We start from the raw sequence: 20,701 nt of genomic DNA on the forward strand, positions 1-20,701 counted from the left end.
CTTAAAGACAATTGTTGCCTTCCCCTATGTTTTATTCCCCAGGCTTTTAAATTTTAATACTATCACCTCTTCCTCCCATTTTGCAGATGAGGGCACTGAGGCTGCCCTCAGTGAGCTGTAATGTTTCCCCCTGTTATTCTCCTGGCTTTCCGGAGGACACGGGCATGTGTGTGTGTGTAGAAGGATGCTAAGTGTAGGGCAGGGCCTCTTACCCGTTCCTGTGTGTGTGCAGGTGAGCAGCTGCCCTGCCGCGTGCTGACATGATGACAGCCAGCCAGGCAGGCGACGTGAGCAGCAAGCCTGAAAGCAGTCTCTGCCAGTCTGGTGAGAGGTAAGAAACTCTGTTTCAGTACTGAGATACTTTTGTTTTGCTTATTTTCCATAGTGGAAACAAAACCAAAGGACTGTCTCTCCCTCCTCACACCTTAGAACATGCCTCAGTGTGTCTCTTACTGCCATCTTGGAGCTGTTGCACTGCTTTAGCATCCTGACAGACTGAGAGTGCCCCAGACTTGCAGTAGTGGAAGAGATCCACCCCAAAGCGAGACTGTTTCTGCTGATGACCTCTCTGTCAAAGTGTGCCTAGCCTGAGCTTGAAATCTTCAGCACAGGAGACTCCGTGGCCTCCTCAGGCAAGCCTGACTGTCAACCCATAGCAGTTTTGAGCCAGTGTTCAACCTTGGTCTCTGCTGTGCCATCCAACAAGCAGCGCTCTGCACTGCTGCTCTGCTCCCTGGGAAGGGTTGGTGCTGCCCAAGAGTGCCAGCCCTTCTCCAGCGCATGGTGTCCCTGAGCTGGGCAGGAGTTAAATGTCTGGGAGGCTAGGGAAGAACAGTGCCTGGCTCAGGTCCTCTTCCTGTTCCATAGCCTGTCCCAGGCTCAGTTCACACTGCAGCTGAGCCCGTAAGGGCTGCTGGCGTTGCATGGTGCCTGCCCATGCACATGGCATCCCGATGGATTCTCCTAGGGCAGTGCTAAGTTCAGGACTAGGCACGCTTGGTGCATTCATGTTATAGAGAAATTCAGTGAGTTAAATCTCAGTGCTAGATTTGTGGTTAAATTGGACTAACTATAGGGGTTTGCAACTCCTTCGCGTTGTCCTCGTGTCCCTTTCCAAGCCCTTATAAGCCCCTACAACATTGCAAAGTGCTGAGAAATACTTTAATTCCAAAACATTTTGTGCTGGGGTAACTGCTATTCTTTCCAGCTGGAACTTTACTGTATAGATAAAGTATCATAATATTGATAGAAGCATTTAGAAACCACAGAAGAAAGATATTAGGGATTTTTGATGCAGCTTGAACTCCATGTGTTTTATCCATTGCTCTGAGAAAGTTGCATTTAGTGTCTAGGTGTTGCACCATGTGCCATATAGAGAGGAAGTGTGTCTGGGTGCACACGAGCCTGAGCTCGTGTGCAGACTGGACAGTAGGGCCATTGAAATGTAATAATAAAAGTCTAGGTTTTGTACCCGGATTTACACTTTGGGAATGCCTGGGTGAGTGCAGATGGAAGCCCCCGAGCAGGCTCTAGAGGAATGCTGGCTCCGTCATGTGCTTTCTACTGTCTAACAGCAAAAAAATTGCTATTGTTTGCAGATGGTTCATTTTGCATTTATTTGCAATGGACATGGTTAATGCCCTGAATATGTACAGAACTGTGCTATACTCCTAAACACGTGCACAAAAATGCTGGTGAACATGTCACTGGTATCAGTATGTCTGATCTACAAAAATTAGTACTTATCCCCTGCCACTTCTGCACTAGAGAGAGGTCACATTTCAAATTTAGTCAAAACAAGGGGATATGTTTTTTTTGTTTTTTTCTGGCTATATGGACCATTCCCTGAGTATTCTCCCACATAAGACTCCTTTGAAGTGTTTGGTTTGGATATCTCAACTGTTACCAGCTTTATGAATGGAACTTTTTGAGCAGATGGTCTAATGCAAGGGTGAGCCGTGATAATGAAAGTTTCTTCTTCTCTGTCTCTGATACACAGGATCAAGCTTGCAGATAAAAACAAGACAGCAGCTGGGAGGGAGCCACAAAGCCCGTTTGCGTTTTCCAGTGAGAGATGTTCTGAGGGCGCTTCTGCCAGCCAGAATTTAACACCTGAAGCTGAACCAGTTTCTTCTGCGGTGAAGAACCCACTGGGAGCCTTGGAGAACTTGATGCTGGATCCAAGGCTAGACTGCTTCCAGCAGAACATGCTTAGTCCCAAAATGATCATCAGTGACCCATCTGTGGACCTGAATGTTAAAGAAAACAGTAAAATCATCAGGAGGCAGATAGGAGGCACTCAGAACATACGGTCACCTGGAAAAATTGGCTTGAGGAATAAGTCCTTCAGCATCAAAGACAAAATCTCAGAATGGGAAGGGAAAAAGGAAACACCTTGTGCTCCTGCCACTCGCAGAGAAGAGGAGCAAGGAGTTAAAGAGGAGCACAGGGTACCCTGTGTAATTGAGAAGACAAGTGGGACAGCGTTTGTGACTCGTAAAGTGGAGACCAAGAGACTTCTGAACCAGGAACTAGAGTGCAAAAGGATGGGCAAAGAGAACGAGCAGAAAGTAGGAGCTCTGAAAGGCATGGGGCAGGGAACAGAACGAAGGGGGGAAACAGAGAAGGATGAAGAAGTGGAGCCCAGTGTTGGGAAATGCAAAGAGGTAAAGAGTGGGAAATGGGAGGTCCAGAAGGAGAATCTTTCAGTGCTCAGCCAGGTGAAAAAGCTGGAGCAGGCTTTGAAGGATGGCTCAGCAGAGCTGCAGCCTCAGTTGCCGGGTACTTACTACTCCCCTCAGTGCCTGCAGGAGAAGGCAGCACAAGTACCCGCTAACCCTGAGGGCCATGAGAGCACGTACGGAGCTGAACTCAACAAAAGGCTCCTTGGCTTGGACTCGGAAATCAGTGAGCCAATTTTTGGGACTTTAGAAGAGGTAAGAACTTCTCAGGCGAAGCACAAAGACTGCACTGTGGAGAATGTGTACACAGAGCCAGGAGTCCCAGAGAAGAAACCCTTCATAAACCCGTTGCCAAAGCCCCGTCGGACTTTCAAACACGAGGGGGAAGAGGACTGGGTGCCAACAACTCGGAATAAAAGAAACCTACCCCCTCTGCCGTCCATTCCTCCCCCTCCTCTCCCTTCTTCTCCTCCCCCTTCAGCCGTCAGCAGAAGGCTCTGGAATGGAAAGCACAAGAACAACGCTGATCACAGGTATGCAGGCTGCTGTGTGCGTGTTTGCTGGTCTTGATGGTGGGGTCCCACCTTCCCCTATCTCAGCAAGACAGATAGATGTTCCCTGGTCACTCATAATTGCTAGTTGGCCAAGCAGTCTCAGCATGACTTGAGAGTCGTGCTGGCCATAACTCAGGGCTCAATTACAGCCCAGAACGGATGAGAGGTGAGCAGAAGTTCACAGGACAGCTCTGAGGAGGTAAGTGACCACAGATTGGGCTTTAAGGTTACACTGCTGGGGGCTGTGACTGTATTACCTAGCTTAACCTTCAAGCCCAAGGCTGAGCGGGGTTTGTGCATGTCTGCCTGTGTGTAAAATCTGATTCCTTGAAGAATAAACATAGCTTATCTGGAGCCAGGTTTGGGCTGGTAAGTTCCCAACTCTCTCATGGTGTTTTCACTGTTGATAGCAGATGTATTCTAACTGCATCTGATGTTTTTATATTTTTCTGGAGCATTTTATTGTCATTTCTCCCTGACCCCCAGAGTTGTAATCCCACTCATTTTGGGCTGAGGAGCCTAAAATTGAAACTTTCTGGGTTTGATTATTGAATAGACTTGTTTAGAATTGTTTTTCCCCTTCCTATCGTCCATCATATGAGGATTTCTCTCCTGTACTGTTTGAAAGGGACCTTACTCTTGCTGAGAGTGGGACTTCTGCTGTAAATGGGATCTCTCATGACCTGAGACCCTATGCAGTGTTAACAGGACGCTTGACACATCCTCACAGTGAGCTATTGCCATGCAACCCAAATAAGCTACATAATCCCTGGAACATCTTCATCTGTGTGGCTGGTAAAAATAACAGATCTCATATGGTTATTTTTCACGCTTTATATGGGATGGGATGTGAAATGTTCCCTTCTCACCAATTCATTTTTTTGACTGTGAGGCGCGCAGCAGAGCAGTGAGCTATAAAGTGTTATGGTTTGTTTCCAATAGCTGCTCAGCCATGTCACTGTCCTCTGTGTTGCCTTTCCCCTCCCACCCACGGTGCAGGAAGTCGTATGAGTTTGAAGACTTGCTGCAATCGTCCTCGGAGAACGGCAGGGTGGACTGGTACGCGCAGACCAAGCTGGCCCTCACACGCACTTTATCTGAGGAGAACGTCTACGAGGACATCCTGGGTAGGAGCCTTGCACGGGGGAGGGATTTCACTGCAAACACTGAGTAACTCGGAAGACTTGTGGTCAACAGGGACCGACCAGAGGAACTGAAGAAAGTGCGTTTGTTATCCAAATGCAAAATAAGACGTGCTTTACATGGATTATTGGCAAGTAGTAAGAAATATGAGCAAAATATTTCATAACTTCTCAGGTTCAAAGACAAAGCCGAGGCACATGGGAGTCAGTTTTTATTCTCTGCTGACATTTGTCCTGTATCTACCTTTTGTCCTAAGGAGTATTTCTCAGAGTTCTGCTCCATCCCCTGCAATGAACTTGTTACTGTGGAGATAATGCTACAGACTGAAAACATAGCCTTGAAGTAAACTCCATAGAATTGTACCGCCAGAATTAAAAAGCTAGATGCTACAGTCTTGAAAATTGAATTTTATCTCACTCTCCAACTTGGAGGGCAAATCAGTGCCATTTCCGAGATTGTTTTCCCTAATACTCTCCATTTGTACAGTGTGTTTTTAGTACAGTGAGTTAGATGGCCTTTTATGGAAGAATAGAAGCCCAGAGTAGAAGTATCCTTTCGAAAAAAGCTTACTAAGTTTTAGTAGCTGTAGGCTGGTGTGAAAGGCTCTTGGCGAAGTTTAGCCAAATAGAAAGAGAACAGGAACAGAAAAGCTGCATGAGCTCTCACCCTACAGCTGTTATTCCAGAAAGGTGGCCTGTGTTGTTCAGTGTGGGAGGCAGCTGCTCTTTCTCAGGAACGGTCAGTGCTTTATTTTGTTCTGTGCAAAATCTCATCAGATCTGGTTAGAAAGGTCTCTCAGAGGAATCTCAGTTGTTTGGGACTGTTTGCAGTCAGGGCGATGCCAGGCTGTCCTTTCTGACACTTCGGAAGCTATCTGCCTCTCTGCCTTTGGAGGTAGAGGCCTCATATTTGCCTTTTTCCGCTCTTCATTTTGGGGGACAAAGGGAGAAGGAAGGCCTGAGCAGCTGCTTGTTTTTTCTTTTTTTTTTCTTTTTTTTTTCTTTTTTTTCCCTTTTCTCCCCACGCTTTTTCCCCCCTGCGTCTCAGAAGCCAGTGTATAAGGGTCACCTTCTCAGCTGCAATAACAGGGATACTGTTACAGAGTGACTGTATTGGCAAATCTGTCCACTGAAACACACACGTGCCTGCCTGTCCCAGCCTTGCAGGGAACTCCAGTTCCAGGCTAAAAGTCCCCTCCCCTTCAGCTTCTTAGTGCAAAGACTAGGAGAAAGTGAAGTTGTGGATAATTGTCAGCTTTAGCTACTGGGGCACACATAGGTTTTTGTTTCCGTGCTGTAGATTTAGGCTTTGCCAGGAGTTCGTGGTCTTTATTGGCTCCCGCAGTCCCTGTGGTGTTACTGTGAGGGAAAGGGGTGGGCAGGGTGACTCCAGCAAACGTACAGTTATGTTTTGCACAAGACCACAGGTGGGGAGAGTCCCCAGAAGATAGGCAATGCGTGAAAACCACACGTAGGGAGGAGGACGAGGACTTCTGGCACTGTTCAGCCTGTCCTTCAGCTGTAGAGCGCCTGTGCTGTCCACAGAAGATCACGTGTGTCCATGAGGGCATGCCAGCACCCACATACCTCCCCTGTGCACACGTGGGCTTTAGGGAGGTACAGCTGATGGGAGGAGAACGGCTCCCTTTCTCAGCAAGTCACAGAGATCCCCTTCCTCATCCTCCGTTTACCCATTCACCCTTGTTTGCCTGGAATGCTGAAAATTGCATTGGGCAGGCGGATGTCCAGGCTTACTTGTGAGAAAGAGCACAGCTAGGATCATTATTCTAGACTGAGTCTGCCCGGACACACGGCCAAACAGTGTGAAGATGGGGTGGGCAGCAGAACCCCAGCTCTTTGCTCCAGTGTGCCAAGTACGGGGCAGCTGAGCTGTCTCCTGCACTGAAATGTGCTCCTAGAACAGACAGCTTCTTCCAGGGGCAGGAGCACATTTACTGCCAAGATATCTGCAGAGACTTCCTTCATCAGCATCACAGTGACTTGCCTTCCTCTCCCTGCCTTCCCACTCCTCCTCGCTGCCACTGAGCTATGGAGGGCACTGCAGCCAGTGCTGGGAAAGGCTCGTGTCTGTGCCTGTGTCCGTGTCCTCGTCCGATGCCTTCAGCACACTCCTGCCGCGGCAGGGCAGGCAGGCGGGAGCGCGACGGGCAGAGAGACCGTCGGGCCCCATAGGACCCCCTGCCCAGAGGCCAGCAGTATTAATGGCCTCCAGTCTTTGCTGACAGACAAGCGCTACACAAAAACAAGAGAAACGCGGTTGCTTTGGCTTCCAGACGTCCACCAGAATGGCACGAAAGGACAGCAGTGAAAAGAGAAGGCTCATAACAAATTGCCAGCCCATGACAGTGCTTGGGCTGAGACTTTGTTGCAGATTTTTGGCTGCTGTGATGGGAATACTACAACCTTCTCTTTCAGACTGCACATTTCTTTGAAGACTTTTGTGTTTGTTTTTTACTACCCTGCTTAAGAGTGGGATGTAAGGAGTTCATTATACCTAATTTTGGACATTTCAAATCAGACTAGTCATGTAGCCTGTCTCCAGAGTCAGTGGAGAGAGAGGGGGACGTGTCTGGATAGTCATTCAAAACTCATATTTTTGAGGGAATCCCATCCCAAGGATGGGCTGAATGTTCCTTCAGAGGTGTCTCCGTTTCTTTCTGTCCTCTGGGAGAGAGTAACTCCCCTTCACTTTGGATGGCCGAAGCGAGGTGAGGTGAATGCTTCCCTTGGTGTCTGCAGTGGGGCATGCAGCAGCTGCAGCGTGCAGGAGTGGGAGGTGCATCTGAAAACCTCTGCTGGGTGACGGGCATCTGCGCACAGGGAACGGGTTAAACATTTCTGCAGGCTCAGCCCAGCAGCTCCAGATAAGTGATGGCCAGACGTTCCCCTTTAGAGTGGGGTCTAGAAAGAGGAGAAAGGAGCTTTCTGCTAGTCTTCAACTCACAGCTTCATTCAAAGAGAATTCAAAGCAAAAGGCTGGAAAGAAGGAAATATAATTACGGGACAATGTGCATGAGAACCTCGCAGCTCCTCTGAAGACAGGGAAATGAACTTGAGGACTTGCTGGGTCTTTTCCATCTGCAGTTTCTGTGATATGTTCCTATGGCTGCATACATCAGTGTCAGGGTTTGGACACTGTCCAGTGAGCAGCTGGACGTCTAGGGCTATGGAGAGGATGAAGCAATAGCAGGAATGCTTGAGAACAGGTCTTTGTCTGATGTGGGAGGTGGGAGAAGGCCAGCAGATCCCCAAACAGATTTTTATGGCAAACCTCAAGGATTTTCTGCACTTGTAATCCCTTGCATGTGGCTTTTTGCTTCAGATCCACCATCAAAGGAAAACCCCTACGAAGACATTGAGACCAACAGCCGCTGTTTGGGGAAGAAATGTGTCCTGACCTTCCCAGCATCGCCCACCTCCTCTGTACCTGGCACCCCCACTAAGGTACTTCAGTTCATCTGGCCATACCTCCTGGCCCAGGAAACCTTTGGGTGGAATCCTGCTCCTGTGTGGAAAAAGGGAAGTTTGCCACTGACTGTCAGAACATAAGGGATTTTTTTTTCTTTACATCTTAATCACTGCAGAGTGGGTTGTGACGAGGGATTTATTGTCCTTCAGCAAGATAAAAACATCATTCCCTTATTGGAATGGTTTCTTGGCTTTTGTTCTGTTTCACAGCAGGGCTACCTTCCCCTGGTACTGGGCATCAGGCATGCACTAACCAGTGAGCGACTGGATCAGAAGGGACTGAATTCTTTCATGTCACACTGGGCTTCTAGGCAGCTGCATCCCAAAACTAATGTGATAAAAGGAGCATTTTTTAAATGAATGTATGTTCCCAGCAAAATCCTTCTGTGTCCCTGTACCCTGAGCAATTTGTGCAATAAATGTAAAGCAAGAAAAGAGCAGATTTGGATTTCAGCCAATTCATGTGTGCAAAGAGTACAGGAGTGTCCAGCTGGAGCCGTTAGCCCCTCTCCTTTAGAAGCCTGCCTTCAGACTCTTAATACATTTGGAGTGAGGATGGGCTCAGATTTCATCCTGCTCTTGCTGGAACAGGTGGATTAAGGGGCTATAGACTGGGAATCTGGAGATGAGTGTATTCATATTAATGGGATGGTTTGCATTTGGGATTTAGCTCTGATTCCATAGGAAAAAAACCCAGTGCGTCTCCTAAGTGAAAGGCTAGAGCATTCTCAAGGAGGCTGCTCAGAGGGCATTGGCAGAGCTGTGGATGAAAGCTGGCTGCTGTGGTTTTGGTCTCGGGCCTGTACTGAGCCAATACTAAGATACTAAATTTCATCCAGATACTGAAAAAATAGGGGCTCTTTACTGCAAAATAGAGTCTTCTCCCTTTATTGCAGACCCCGGGAAGCCCTCCCGTGCAGGACAGTTCTCCCCTCCCTCACAGTGTGTCTATCTCAGTGCTTGCTCAGCCCAAGGCTGCAGTCTCCTGCCTCCACATCTCTGGGCAGCCTGAAGTCTGTTCACACAGACTCCGAGGAACCTCTGCAGCCCCCTCCTTTAGGGTGGCCCCGTTCTCTCCTTGAAGACACTGGTTGCTGGCCCTTAAGGCAGTGTCAGTCCCCCGGTTAGGGAGCCAGCTCTGACTATGTGGACTCTCTTGTTTCCTGACCAGCGGTGCAGCTCACAGCCCAGGACTGTTTTCCTCCTTGGCAGGGAGAGCAAAAGGAGAGGCTGGTCTGCACCTTTTGCCCAGAGCTCATGGCTTACGGAGGGCCAGCCCCGCTCTCCGCTTCCCGAGCTGTTTTGGTTGGTTTCTGCTCTCCATTTAGATAGTCCAGGTCCAAAACAGCATGGGCAGTGGGACAAACAGAAATCATCCTGGCAACAGTTGGGTTCACAGCAGATAGCAGGGATCTAGACATGGCTTTCATGACCAGAGGGTTTTCCCATGCTCTCCAAGCTGCAACTATTATTAGAGCTGTTGCCCAACATCTTCAGAAGCTTGACATGCAGGATTTCCTAGCATGTTACTGTTTTCCAACCAGTTTAATCAGAAGATGATAGATAGTTTGACACTTTAAAGTAAAAAATTGCCTCACAGGTCTCAATCCGTTCTCCTTGTTACTAGTTAGGACCAGAGCATCATGGATTGCCAGTGCTGGAAAAAATGACTTCCCCCAGAGGACTTTGTAAGGGTCTGTGCACTCTTTTTTTTTCTCCACTCGTGCTACGAAAATGGTGCATCAGTGTTGCACAGGTGTGTTTTGCACCCTAGATAGGGTTCTCAGCAGGACAGGTAACAAGGAGCTGAATGGGAGTAACTCTGATCCCCTGGGGTGCTTTGACATCCAAAAGCTGTGGTCCACAGCAGGGAGGAAATAGGTGGAAGTGCAATGGGAGTTGCACTGGAGAGCCTGCCTGGGCTAGGGGCTCACACAAATGTGTTTGGGCAGACTGTTCAGAAGCAGATTGTATCACTAGTGCGAGAGTCTTCAACCTGTAGACTCTTCTAAACCCATCAATAAGTTCTTATGGATCGTTGTTGTGCTGGGAGATCATTTACCTTCCTTTATCTGCAGCTGAACTTTTAACTTCTCTGTTGCTGGTTTTGGTCAGAGGCTTTGAGAACTTTATGTTGGTACTTCAGTATCTACTGTGGTGCTCCTTCTGAATTTACTGATGGGTGTAGGAGGAAACCGATCGCCATTATTGCCTATTATGATATTTTCTTGTATCCTCCTTTGAAATATTTGATTCTGGCCACTGACAGAGACAGAATATTGGGTCAGGCTGACCACACTTCTCGTGGTCTCACTGCTTCTCTGTGCCTCTTGACCAGCAACTCCTTATGCCAAATGCTTGTGGTTAACAGATTGGTTAGTCTTGTCCTGTTTACAGTCCAAGCCTTTGTATTGCACAAGTCTCGGGGGTTTTTTCAGGCCTCTTGGCCAACCCCTAAGATTGTGTTCTCTTCTGGAATGAGTATGTGATGGTTAAATTGCTTGTCAAATAGTCCTGGTGTGGCTCTGGAAATTGGGTGAGTTTCTCACATGTGCAGAAATCTGTTTGCATTCCAAGAAGCTGTGCCATTTTGCCAGCTGAGTGCTGTGGTTGCCTCACTAGACTTACTGTCCGTGACAGTGTTAGCGGCAAAGCAGAGGTACATCAAGTTCTGTGTTCATGCGTTCCTTCTCCTCTGTTTTTGTCTCCAGTTGCTTTCCAAGCCCATTTTTTTCCGACAAAGCTCAGAGCGGCGGAGTTTCAAACTGCCAGATATTCGGAAACTAAACCGTGATGGGACTGGGTCACCATCCAAAATCAGCCCTCCCTCAACCCCCAGCAGTCCAGATGACACCTTCTTCTCCCTGGGAGACCCTCAGAATGGCAAGAGGAGAAGGAAGATTCCCAAGGTAACTCTAGGGATTTCTCTCTTTTGCTTGGCCTCTCCCAGGCAGGGATGTATGAGAGAAAGTTTTCTTCAGCTTCCAATCTGGTGTCCCTGCAGAATAGCTGTTGTCCTTCCCATTCGCTTGACTCCTGTTTAACCTCCTTTCTCCCTGAAGGAGAAAAAGGACAAACATCTCTGCAAGCCTTAAAGTTATTTTTCTATTTGAGTTCTATCTATTGGGGTTGTCAGGAAGAATTAAAAAAAATAGTTCAATTTTTGGATAAAACTTGAATTTCATCATAGTGGGGGAAAAGCAATGAATGTTTTGTGAAAAAAAAAAAAGGAAAAGAAAAAGAAAACAAAAAAACACCATCTTGTCAGTAATGGTCTGTGTGTACTGTTGGTATTCCTGCTAGCTGTCTGTCCGATTCATGCATTCAAGGTGGGGTGTGAGTTTTGGTGAACAAAGGAAAATGTGACATTTGAGTGACCAAAGGAGTTGTCTGTAGTCACGGGCATTTCCTACTAGCATCATCTCCCATTTCATTTTTGGATACACTATGACTCCGTTTCAATTTTATTTTCTTCCAGATCTAGCAGGAAGTGTATTCAGTTCAAGAGAGGTTTGGCAGCCAGCTATCTATTGAACATTTCAAAAACACAGTTATAAAAACATGGATGCTCATCCCAGTCTTTGCAGAGGCTACCCAGGCCTGCCCGTGGTGTTTTTTTTCTGTTTGTTTCCTGATGACCAGATCTGTGTTCATATTTGTGTATCAAACACCGTCACTGTTCACCTTAGCTCTTCAGGGATGAGCCCATGGCCACACAGGTCTAAGGTTTTATTTCTTTGTGTACTTACACTTCTGTGTATGTGTTCGAGCTCTGTCTGAGTATGTGTTTGAGCACTTAGGTTTATGTCAAGTGCTGTGCAGGTAAGGCTACAAGTGTGTATTTACCGGGCAGTGCCTGCACACAGTCCCACAGAACAAGCTCGGAAGTGAGATTTATTGGGTGCAGAGGCAAGACCAACATGAGAGCTGAGCTGAGCTGGCAAATAGAGGCCATACTTCTACACCGGAGAATCCTACCACTTGGAAGTTTGTTTTCAGATTCCTCCAATCCAATGTGTCCTGGGTCAGCAGGCAGCTCTGTAACGCTGCCTGCCTCCCCTGGGTCTCTCAGCGTGTGCGCTTGCGAGCACAAGGGGCTTCAAACTTTCTGGAGTAAATCTGAATGCCGTGGCCATGTCCTGCTGCTCCTGCCTGGCAGCCTGACAGGGAGCCACCTCTGCGCGAGGGGGCCGAGGACACCTGACACGCTCCTCCTGCAGCTCCTGTCCTCTTCATGGAGGGCTAAGGGCCCAGGAGGCACTGAATGAGCTACTGGGCACAGCCGTGCCCAACAACAAAATGGCCTTCCTCCTGGTTTGCTGGAAGGCCCAGCATTAAAGGGTTTGCACAACCAAATCACTAGTCCTCTCCACCCTGCGTCCTCATCCCTTGGATCACAAGGTCATACGATCACAGGATAACTTGGCTAGGAAGGGGCCTTAGGAGGTTTATGGTCCAAACTCGTGCTCAAGGCAGGATCAGCTCTGAGCTCAGACCAGGATGCTCAGGGCTTTACCTCCTTGGGGCTAGTAAACCTGCGAGGATGGAGATGGCACAACCTTTCCGGGCACTGCGTGGCTGTCCTTAACGTGGAACAGTGTGTCCTTAAACCCAGCCCGCACCGCGGTGGCCAGGAGCTGTGCTTGTTGACCCTCACCCTCCCCTGCTGCGTGGGGCCGCCTCCTTGCAGTGACCCGTCGCGGGGGCTGGGGCTGCTGTGGGCGCTCCCACAGCCACCTCTTCCCAGCGGAGCGAGCCCTGATCCTGCGGCCTCCCCTCGCTGCAGAGGGAGCCGCCCCAGCCCATTATCCCCCATGTCTTCCCTGCGCTGTGGCGGGGGCTAAACTAGAGCCCGGATGGCTCCGCATTTGAGCCAAAACAAGGAGAAGAGCCTGTGCCAGGCCGCTTTGGGGAGCCCTTAGGTTGTGTGGTAACCACTGCGTCCTCCTCCCAGCAGACAGTGCCTCACGTGCCAACAGCAACTTCCCCCCAAGTAACCCTGCATGGGCTTGACATAGACATATCTCAGTCTCTCAGAGAGGAGGGTAAATTTTCAAGAGAAGTATGACTTTGTCCAGGGAAGACACTAACCTTTTCTCGTTTGTTTGTGTGTTTGCTGAGCAGCTTGTATTGAAAATCAATGCTATTTATGAGGCACGGAGGGGAAAGAAACGTGTCAAGAGACTATCGCAGTCTACAGAGAGCAATTCAGGGAAAGGTAAAAGAACTTTGAATCATCATTCATCTAAGACTTTCTGAGGACTTGTCTAGGAGTTTATGCTGATGATTTATGTGATGTTTTTCTATCACTTCTTCCAGCGCAGAGTTAGCCTGAGTTGGGGCTTCTACCCCCTTTTTTTGGAAAGCCAAAGACTGTTCCATCACTTGAGAGGTTCACCTTTCCTGAAAGGGCAGTTTTTTGCTTTTCTTGATTCGTTTTCATTCCACTCTTCTCCATGATAACCTTATAGGTCGCACCAAAAATGCCTCCTCTTTTTGATGTTTATTTCTGGAACTGGCTGAAAGCTTTGCAGAGGAATGTTCTGTCCAAAGAGGCTGATCTGTTGAGATCAAAATATTTTTCAAGAATGTGTCAGTTTGCTGAACTGTCCAATGGCAGATGATAGTTTTTGAAATGGGCCTGGTTTCTTCAGCATCCCAATAAACAAATAACATCTTTTGGGAATCAGCGTTTCTAGACTCTTCACTGTAGGACCATCTCCACCGTCTCAAGAGTGAGACTTTCAGCCCTCCCCTGTCAACTGAGAAGCCTTAAAGCTTAGGGGTTTGCTCCTGGCTCATCAGAACTATTCAGAATCAAAGTTCAGAGCTTACTTCAGAACAATTATTTCTAAATGTCTCTTCTCTGTAAACTTTAAAATTATGTCTTTCCGATGCAATATTTTTTTTTCCAAAACATAATTTCCAGTGCATGGTGACTTCCAGCTCTGTTTGTTTCCTACAATTACTTGTTCATATTTATCCTGTGTTACATGTAAGCTTTGTGTGTGTCTGTGTGTGTATGTTGTGTGTGTATGTCTCTATATAAGAATGTGGATGAATTTTCAGGGAAAGGAGCAGCATCATAGACTGGCTTCTGCAATATTTTCAACCCATCTCTGCAGTATCAAATGCTGCTGATCACTGTTAAAAAGGGTCTAGCAGCCCCTAGAGACCTTATGTCTGATTCACTCTGTCAACTGGCTTTTTTCCCCCTTGTTCTGCAAGCAATACACAATTGTATTTAAGCTAAACATATCTATCAGTATTTTGTCTCAGTTGTGCTCATACAGGCATGAGCAAAATGCTGCTTTTGCATTTTACTCCTCATGCAATTCTCCTGCTGTTTAAGATTATTGTGTTGCATTTTTCCAATCCCCTGAATGAACAGAACGTAGTGGTTTGGTGAGTGAAGTGTTTGTGGGTATGTGCATCCTTGCATCCTTGGATGAGATCTCAGTATCTATGCTGTTTGCCTTGCTAAAGCTGCTAGGTTTGACTTTAACTTGTCAGTGATAAGAAACGCACTATTATACTTCATCTTCCCCTGTCTTTTTTTTCCTAGTTACAGATGAAAACAGTGAATCAGACAGTGATACTGAAGAGAAGCTGAAAGGTAAGGGAAATACAAGCTCTCCTCTGAGTTCCTGGGGTGGTCAGGATCTCTCTTTGCTCTGACTTTGCAGAAAGAGTTTGTTAAAAGCAGAGTGCAGAGAGAATGAAGACTTCAAAACTGCAGGGGGAAATCCACAGGCAAAGGACTATAGGAGTCTAAATCTAGTGTCTGTGCTGATTCCCGTCTGTGCTGATTCCCGTCTGTGCTGATTCCCGTCTGAGCTTTTTACACGGAAGTGCCTTGGACACCATGGAAGTGCTCTAGGTGTTCCTGCTTGAGCAGGAGGGTTGCACTACCTGATTTCTAGAGGATCCTTCCAACCTTGACCATTTTGTGATTCTGTGAAAGTGGAGGGAGTACAAGGGCACAAGTGTGTGAACAGTTTATCAGAGGCAGCATCCCAAAAGAAGAGAATGTCCAAAGCTTCACTACGTATTCGCTAGGGGAGAAAACTCACAAACCAGACTGATGAGCTAGAAAACTGGCATTCCACTATATAATTTATTGTTAATTAAGTTCTTCTGCATTTGCTGAATTATGATGAAGTGCTGCAGTGTTTGCTTCACTTCAGTGGAGGTGTGTGGTATATTGGTCTCCAGACTATTCATCTCAAGCCTTCTCGAACTGGTAATCAGCCTTGTGACATGTTGGTGGCAGTAGTCTTGTAGGGATTTATACAGCAAATTAAAAAATCCCAACAGAGTCACAATGCAAAACTGAAACTCCTTCAGATTCCAGAGTATCCTGATTCCAGTCCAGATACACACCTGGTCTGGGCAGCTGATCTGTTCCCAAGCTGAAAAGACAGGGATAAGCAGCAGTTCCCACTCTATGTCAACCCAGTGGGTTGTGCTTGGGAGTGCTCCTCCTCACCCTCTTTCATGCTTTCAAAACAGAAAGCACAATATGAGTTCCCTCATGTGTTTGTGAGCACCACTTCCCGTGCAAGAGCTCCTGTGTGCCTGTTTTTGCTTGCACTCTCATTGGGAAACTTGGTCTCTGTACAAAATGAAACAGGAGAGCTCAGGAGATCTTCAAGCCATCAGTTCTGACCCTGAATGAGTCCCAACCTGATGTTTTTTTGTTGGAGATTGAACATGAACGTACATAAATCCAGAGAGAGGACCATTTTCTTTTGCAGCTAGGAACTGCTTGTGGAGGGGGTGCAGAGTCACCCCAAGTCTGACAGCACTGGCCTCTGAGCAATATCCACATCCATACTTGGATCTGAGTGACCGTGATAAAAGCCTCCATGTGTAGAAAAGTCTGGCTGGGAGCGTTGGTACGCAGTAACCAGTTGCTCCAGCTCCATCTGTGCTGCATTCTTCCCCTTATCACATTGTAAACTTTCGTCTTTTTAAACAATAGGAAAGTGAGATGATTTAGCAAGTGTTTGCAGGGAGGAGAAGGGGAGACTTTCCATTTCATAAGTTTCACTTAACGGAGCAAACTAACCGGCCGGTTCCCACTGCTTTGCAAGTCACTGTGCATCATCTGAGACACAGTAAATCATCAGACTGCAGTCATGGGGCTGCATGTCAGAGCCATGTGAACCGACCCTGGGGAAGGGAAAACGCTCACAGGCGAGTGCTGCCATGATGACAGCAGTACATTCCCGGTATCTTTGGCAGGTTGCACAGAATATAAACAGGCAAAGCTTGAGTGGGCCTTTCAGGAGCACTCAGCATTGCTCTGACACCACTTCTTTTGAAGTCCCTGGTAAAATAGGGATCGCTTCTGAAAGCTTCTCAAGAATTACAGCCTTAAAGCAAATAGTGTAATAGCTGATGAGAGAAAGGAGACTAAGCCATCCTTCCAGGGCTTTTACTGCCTAGGGGCTGTTTAACTCTTCGCTGCAATTCAAAAGGCATCTTGAAAGTGCTCTGAGTTATAATGTCTGAAATAGTCCATGAGTGGCACAGATCAAACAGACCAAGAGTCAAGAGTCTGTCCTAAAGTATGTACTGTTTCCCAGGAAGCCCCGTCTTCCAAGCAGACCACTTTTATTTATTTGGTGTTTCTGCCAGTGGTGCTTGTTTCTGTCAGGGGCATCACACTGCCACCCACTTCAGCAAAAGCACGTCTGGGGGAAGCGTGCTGTCGTCTCTGCTCGTAGTTAACGTTTTTCTTTTGTAGTGGGGCAGGGGAGACTCGTGGAGATTGAGTTGGGGATGCAACTGTAAAGCACGCGGGGGGATGGTTGTGGGGAATCTCATCTGGTCTCTTCCCAGCAGGCAGCTTTTCATTACTTTCCATGCTGGAATGTTTATTGTCCCACAGCTCATATGTGTTGCAGTTAGAGCTTGCTTGGCAGATTTGCTCGTTTTCCCATTGTCTTGGGTGAATTTGTAGAAACACGGTCCTGAGAGATTAGCTTTAGGCACAGGAAGAGCTGGCAGGAGGCAGCCTTTTTCATTTGCACCTCTTCTCGTGTTTTCTGTCGTTGGCCTGCAGCCCAGGCCATGTTATTACAACTTGGGAGTCCCCAGCATTACTCACCCAATTCAGCCCTAGCCTGACCTAGTGTTTAAGTGCTGGGCTTGTAAAACTGGGGATCACTACCCACAATCTCCTCCGAACAAGGAGGATCAGCTGCAGAACTGTGCTTGCTTTGACTGAGACACAAACGAGGACTAACACGAATGTCCAGACATTGTGTGTCACTGTGTGTGACATCTGCATCTCACTTGGGCTTGTCTTCACCTGTGAAAGCCATTCATTAAACCCTCCTCCTGCCGCAGTTGCACAGGCTCCTCCAGGTGGGTGCACATCCTCACCATCCCCCTCCACGTGTGTTCGGGCAGCTCCTGTCCCCAGGGTGACGGTGCTCACGAGAGAACGTCCCCTCCCTGTCACTGCGCTGCTTTGTCAGTCCTCGTAGTGCAGCTCCCAGGTGGTTCCCGCTCCTTGCTGAGGCGCCGTCACAGTGAACGCAGCGAGATGGTGGTCCGGAAGGGGCGGACACAGTGACAATCTCCTGACATTTTCTCTGCAGCTCACAGCCAGCGCCTGGTGCATGTGAAGTCTCGCCTGAAGCAAACCCCGCGGTACCAAACCTTGGAACGGGACCTCATTGAGTACCAGGAGCGGCAGCTGTTTGAGTACTTTGTCGTGGTGTCGCTTCACAAGAGGCAGGCCGGGGCTGCCTATGTCCCTGAGGTTACCCAGCAGTTCCCATTGAAGGTGAGGTGCCTGGCAGGAGCCTCCTGGCTCCTCCATCATGTGCTACAGAGCTTTGGCTGAGGAGACACAGCTTCTGTTCAGAGCATATTGTACTAGTAATCCCCCTGCTGTGGCATAGTTCAATAAGCCTGAAAATATAAGGGCTGCCTTGAGGGTGGTCACGATATTCCTCATTGCTGGAAGTGCAGCTGTTCAGATCTTTTGCTGTCCTTGGCTAAGACCTTTATGTCATTATTCCCTTTCCCCCCCTTTTCTCTTTAAAAAGAACCAACACTGTATAGCAATGAGTGCCATTCTTAAGGAAGATATGTGCTTAAAGGGAGGGCACTGCTTTCACCATTAGCCTAGCTGAGAGCAGGCAGTGAAAAATGCGACAAATGCAGAGCAAATGTGACAATGTATTTCTAAATGTGACATACCAGGAGTTCCCCTCAGACTTCACTTCTCTTCCATGGGATGCATGTCCCAGAATAGAGGCACAATATTTCAGGACCAGGTGTGGCAGAAGTAGGGCTTGGTGGATTTGGGGGCAGAAGGTTACTCTAAGATATCTAAAGATTAGGTGAGTCAGAATCACAGAAATTTTAATATCTTCCAGGCAGAAGCTTAGTCTCTGTCATCACCTCTTCATTTGTCACAGGAAAAATATTTGAAGTCATTCCCTCCCCACATGACTAATTGGAAACATTCCTTCTCTCTGTTCTCTGCTAGCTTGAACGCTCCTTCAAATTCATGCGTGAGGCGGAAGACCAGTTGAAGGCTATTCCCCAGTTTTGCTTCCCTGATGCTAAGGACTGGGCCCCCATCCAGCAATTTGCCAGGTAAATGCTGTATATTGTATCCAGATCTATGAAAAAATGGATTTCTATATCCAGCTAATAAAATACGAGCGTTGTTATGGTAGACAATCAGATAGTGCCCTGAGAAGATTGCATCGGAAATACGAAAGATGAAGTCAGAGACGTTGTCTGTGAGTGATAGGTCTCTTCTCATTCTAGTTTCTCTTTCTGCAGTGAGACGTTCTCCTTTGTCCTGACTGGGGAAGATGGGAGCAGGCGGTTTGGATACTGTAGGAGGCTGCTGGTAATTATCCATGGTTCTTTCATCAGCAGGAGGGAGACCACCTCTCTTTGGGTCTAGTGGTACTGGCACCTCTGATGGGGAGTGAAAGCTGCTGCTCTTCTGTTCCAGGGTGGAAGGAAAGGGTGGGAGCAGACCAGCTTCGTTCTCTTCTGCTCAGTGCAGAGGTTGCTCTCTGAGACTCCCCTCTGCCCCAAACACAGCTCTTCTGCCTTTTCCTCATGCTACCACTTAATGTTATGAACACAGGCTGCTGTTTCACTGCTAGGCTGAGTAGGATTTATATCCCTTAGGTTTAGGTAGCTAGTAATTAGTTGTCCAAACCCATGCTGGTCCTGTTGGTTCAGAGCTGTCTCTGTAGAGCAGTCTGCCCTGCCTGACTGAGGAAGGTTGGGATCATACTGCTTATGGACCTCTGTTTCCCCACTCTTTCTAAGATGTCAATGTTTTGAGCCAGTCTTGAAGTGTTACCTTCTGCAGCAGGCCAGTTCCTGAGCAGCTAGCAAGTTGCAGGTGCTAAGACAGCAGTCGTCTAGTCTCTGCAGTAGTTGTAACTGACTTATTTTTGGTGTTTTTGTGTGTGTGTGTGTATGTATTTGCCTTTCTCTTGAAAGCCCACTGGGAAAGGGAAGCGTCTCCCAGAAGTTTACTGTATTGTAAGTCGTCTTGGATGCTTCAACCTGTTCTCTAAGGTGAGAGGGAGAGAGGAAGGGAATTTGTGCCACAGAAAGGGACCTGAGAGTGAAGCCGGCACCAGGAGAATGGGGATCAGGGAAGCTGATGCTTGAGAAGGGGAGGGGGTTGTAATGGTGTTGGCAAGGCGAGCACATGCTAATTCCAGCACCTAGAAAAATACTGTTGAAAAGAAAATCTTGTCAGCTGTTGGTTTGTTCCTTCAGCAGGACGACCAGGACACAAGCACTGACAGATTAAAAGGTGGGGTCCTGGCTCCAGAGGCCAAGGGGAGTTTGCAGGGGTAACTCTCCCCTAGACCTCACTGGTGCTGGGTTTCTCTTGTGGAGGAAAACAAAGGGTTTACAGATGCATCTCTTCTCCCTTTTGAATCAAATCTCCATATCAGTGCTGGGCTAAGGAGAGCATTTAGGTGCTGTTTAACTCTACTCCTGCTGCCGCGTCCCTCCTCTGCTTTGACACGTGCTTGTGGCTTCACGGTTTTGTTTCAGATCTTGGATGAGGTTGAGAAGAGACGGGGCATTTCGCCAGCCTTGGTGCAGCCCCTCATGAGGAGCGTCATGGAGGCACCTTTCCCAGCTTTGGGCCGCACGATCACAGTCAAGAACTTCCTGCCAGGCTCAGGGACAGAGGTAAAAACATCTTCGAAGGAGAGGGATGTGGGCCAGCAAGTGCTGCTAGAAGTGCATGGAAGTTGGGTCTGTGACGGGATGTTGTGGGGATGTTCAGGAAGGACAGGTTGTCTGGCGGCTCTGTGGAGGGCAGCGAAGGAGTAAAATAGGGGACCTGAGGGGACAGCATGGAAATTTTTCCAGTGACCTCAGACTCAAAAAGTTTCCAGAATTTACTTGTCCCGGGGACCCTGTCCGTTAAAACTGGAAACTGAAATTGGCCAGACGTAGATTCAAAAATTAACACTTCTAAAGTTGCCTTTTAAAGAGGAGGGAACCCAAGTGAGAGAGCATGATTGCACGAATCTCATTTCCTCTGGGAAGAGCAGGCTAATCAGAAAGATTCTGTGAAAACGCTAGAAAGATGAGACAGACATAAGATAATACTGTATGGTAACACTGGGTTGATTCTTTCCCCCTTCTTAGTGTTAGAAGGCCTATAATGTACGATATGAAGACACTGAAGACATTCAGTGGTTTTTTTTTTTGCACTTCAGTCTTCAGAAAGAAAAAGATTTATGGTCAGATATTTAATAGTATTAATACTAATAGTGTGGGAGTACAGAACAGAAAGAAAAAGAACTGGCTCAGG

The 20,701-nt window shown here is 47.7% G+C and overlaps 1 protein-coding gene across 1 annotated transcript in view; it reads left to right on the forward strand.

Annotated features, from left to right (window-relative positions):
- The first annotated feature begins 236 nt into the window (after positions 1-236).
- The window catches only part of DENND2A (DENN domain containing 2A), a 33,537-nt gene continuing 13,072 nt past the window's right edge, over positions 237-20,701 (forward strand). Inside the window, exons 1-12 of the mRNA XM_088521609.1 lie at positions 237-331; positions 2,000-3,214; positions 4,235-4,362; positions 7,721-7,842; positions 10,578-10,775; positions 12,991-13,084; positions 14,432-14,482; positions 17,478-17,665; positions 18,377-18,486; positions 18,679-18,748; positions 19,360-19,437; positions 19,930-20,070. Coding sequence (XP_088377735.1) covers positions 261-331; positions 2,000-3,214; positions 4,235-4,362; positions 7,721-7,842; positions 10,578-10,775; positions 12,991-13,084; positions 14,432-14,482; positions 17,478-17,665; positions 18,377-18,486; positions 18,679-18,748; positions 19,360-19,437; positions 19,930-20,070 — 2,466 coding nt within the window. The 5' untranslated portion in view covers positions 237-260. The remainder of the gene's footprint in view (positions 332-1,999; positions 3,215-4,234; positions 4,363-7,720; positions 7,843-10,577; positions 10,776-12,990; positions 13,085-14,431; positions 14,483-17,477; positions 17,666-18,376; positions 18,487-18,678; positions 18,749-19,359; positions 19,438-19,929; positions 20,071-20,701) is intronic.

This window comes from Tinamus guttatus, unplaced genomic scaffold (genome assembly GCF_059628265.1).
Source record: "Tinamus guttatus ecotype Peru unplaced genomic scaffold, ASM5962826v1 Tinamus_guttatus_pri_ptg000125l, whole genome shotgun sequence".
Taxonomy (NCBI): domain Eukaryota; kingdom Metazoa; phylum Chordata; class Aves; order Tinamiformes; family Tinamidae; genus Tinamus; species Tinamus guttatus.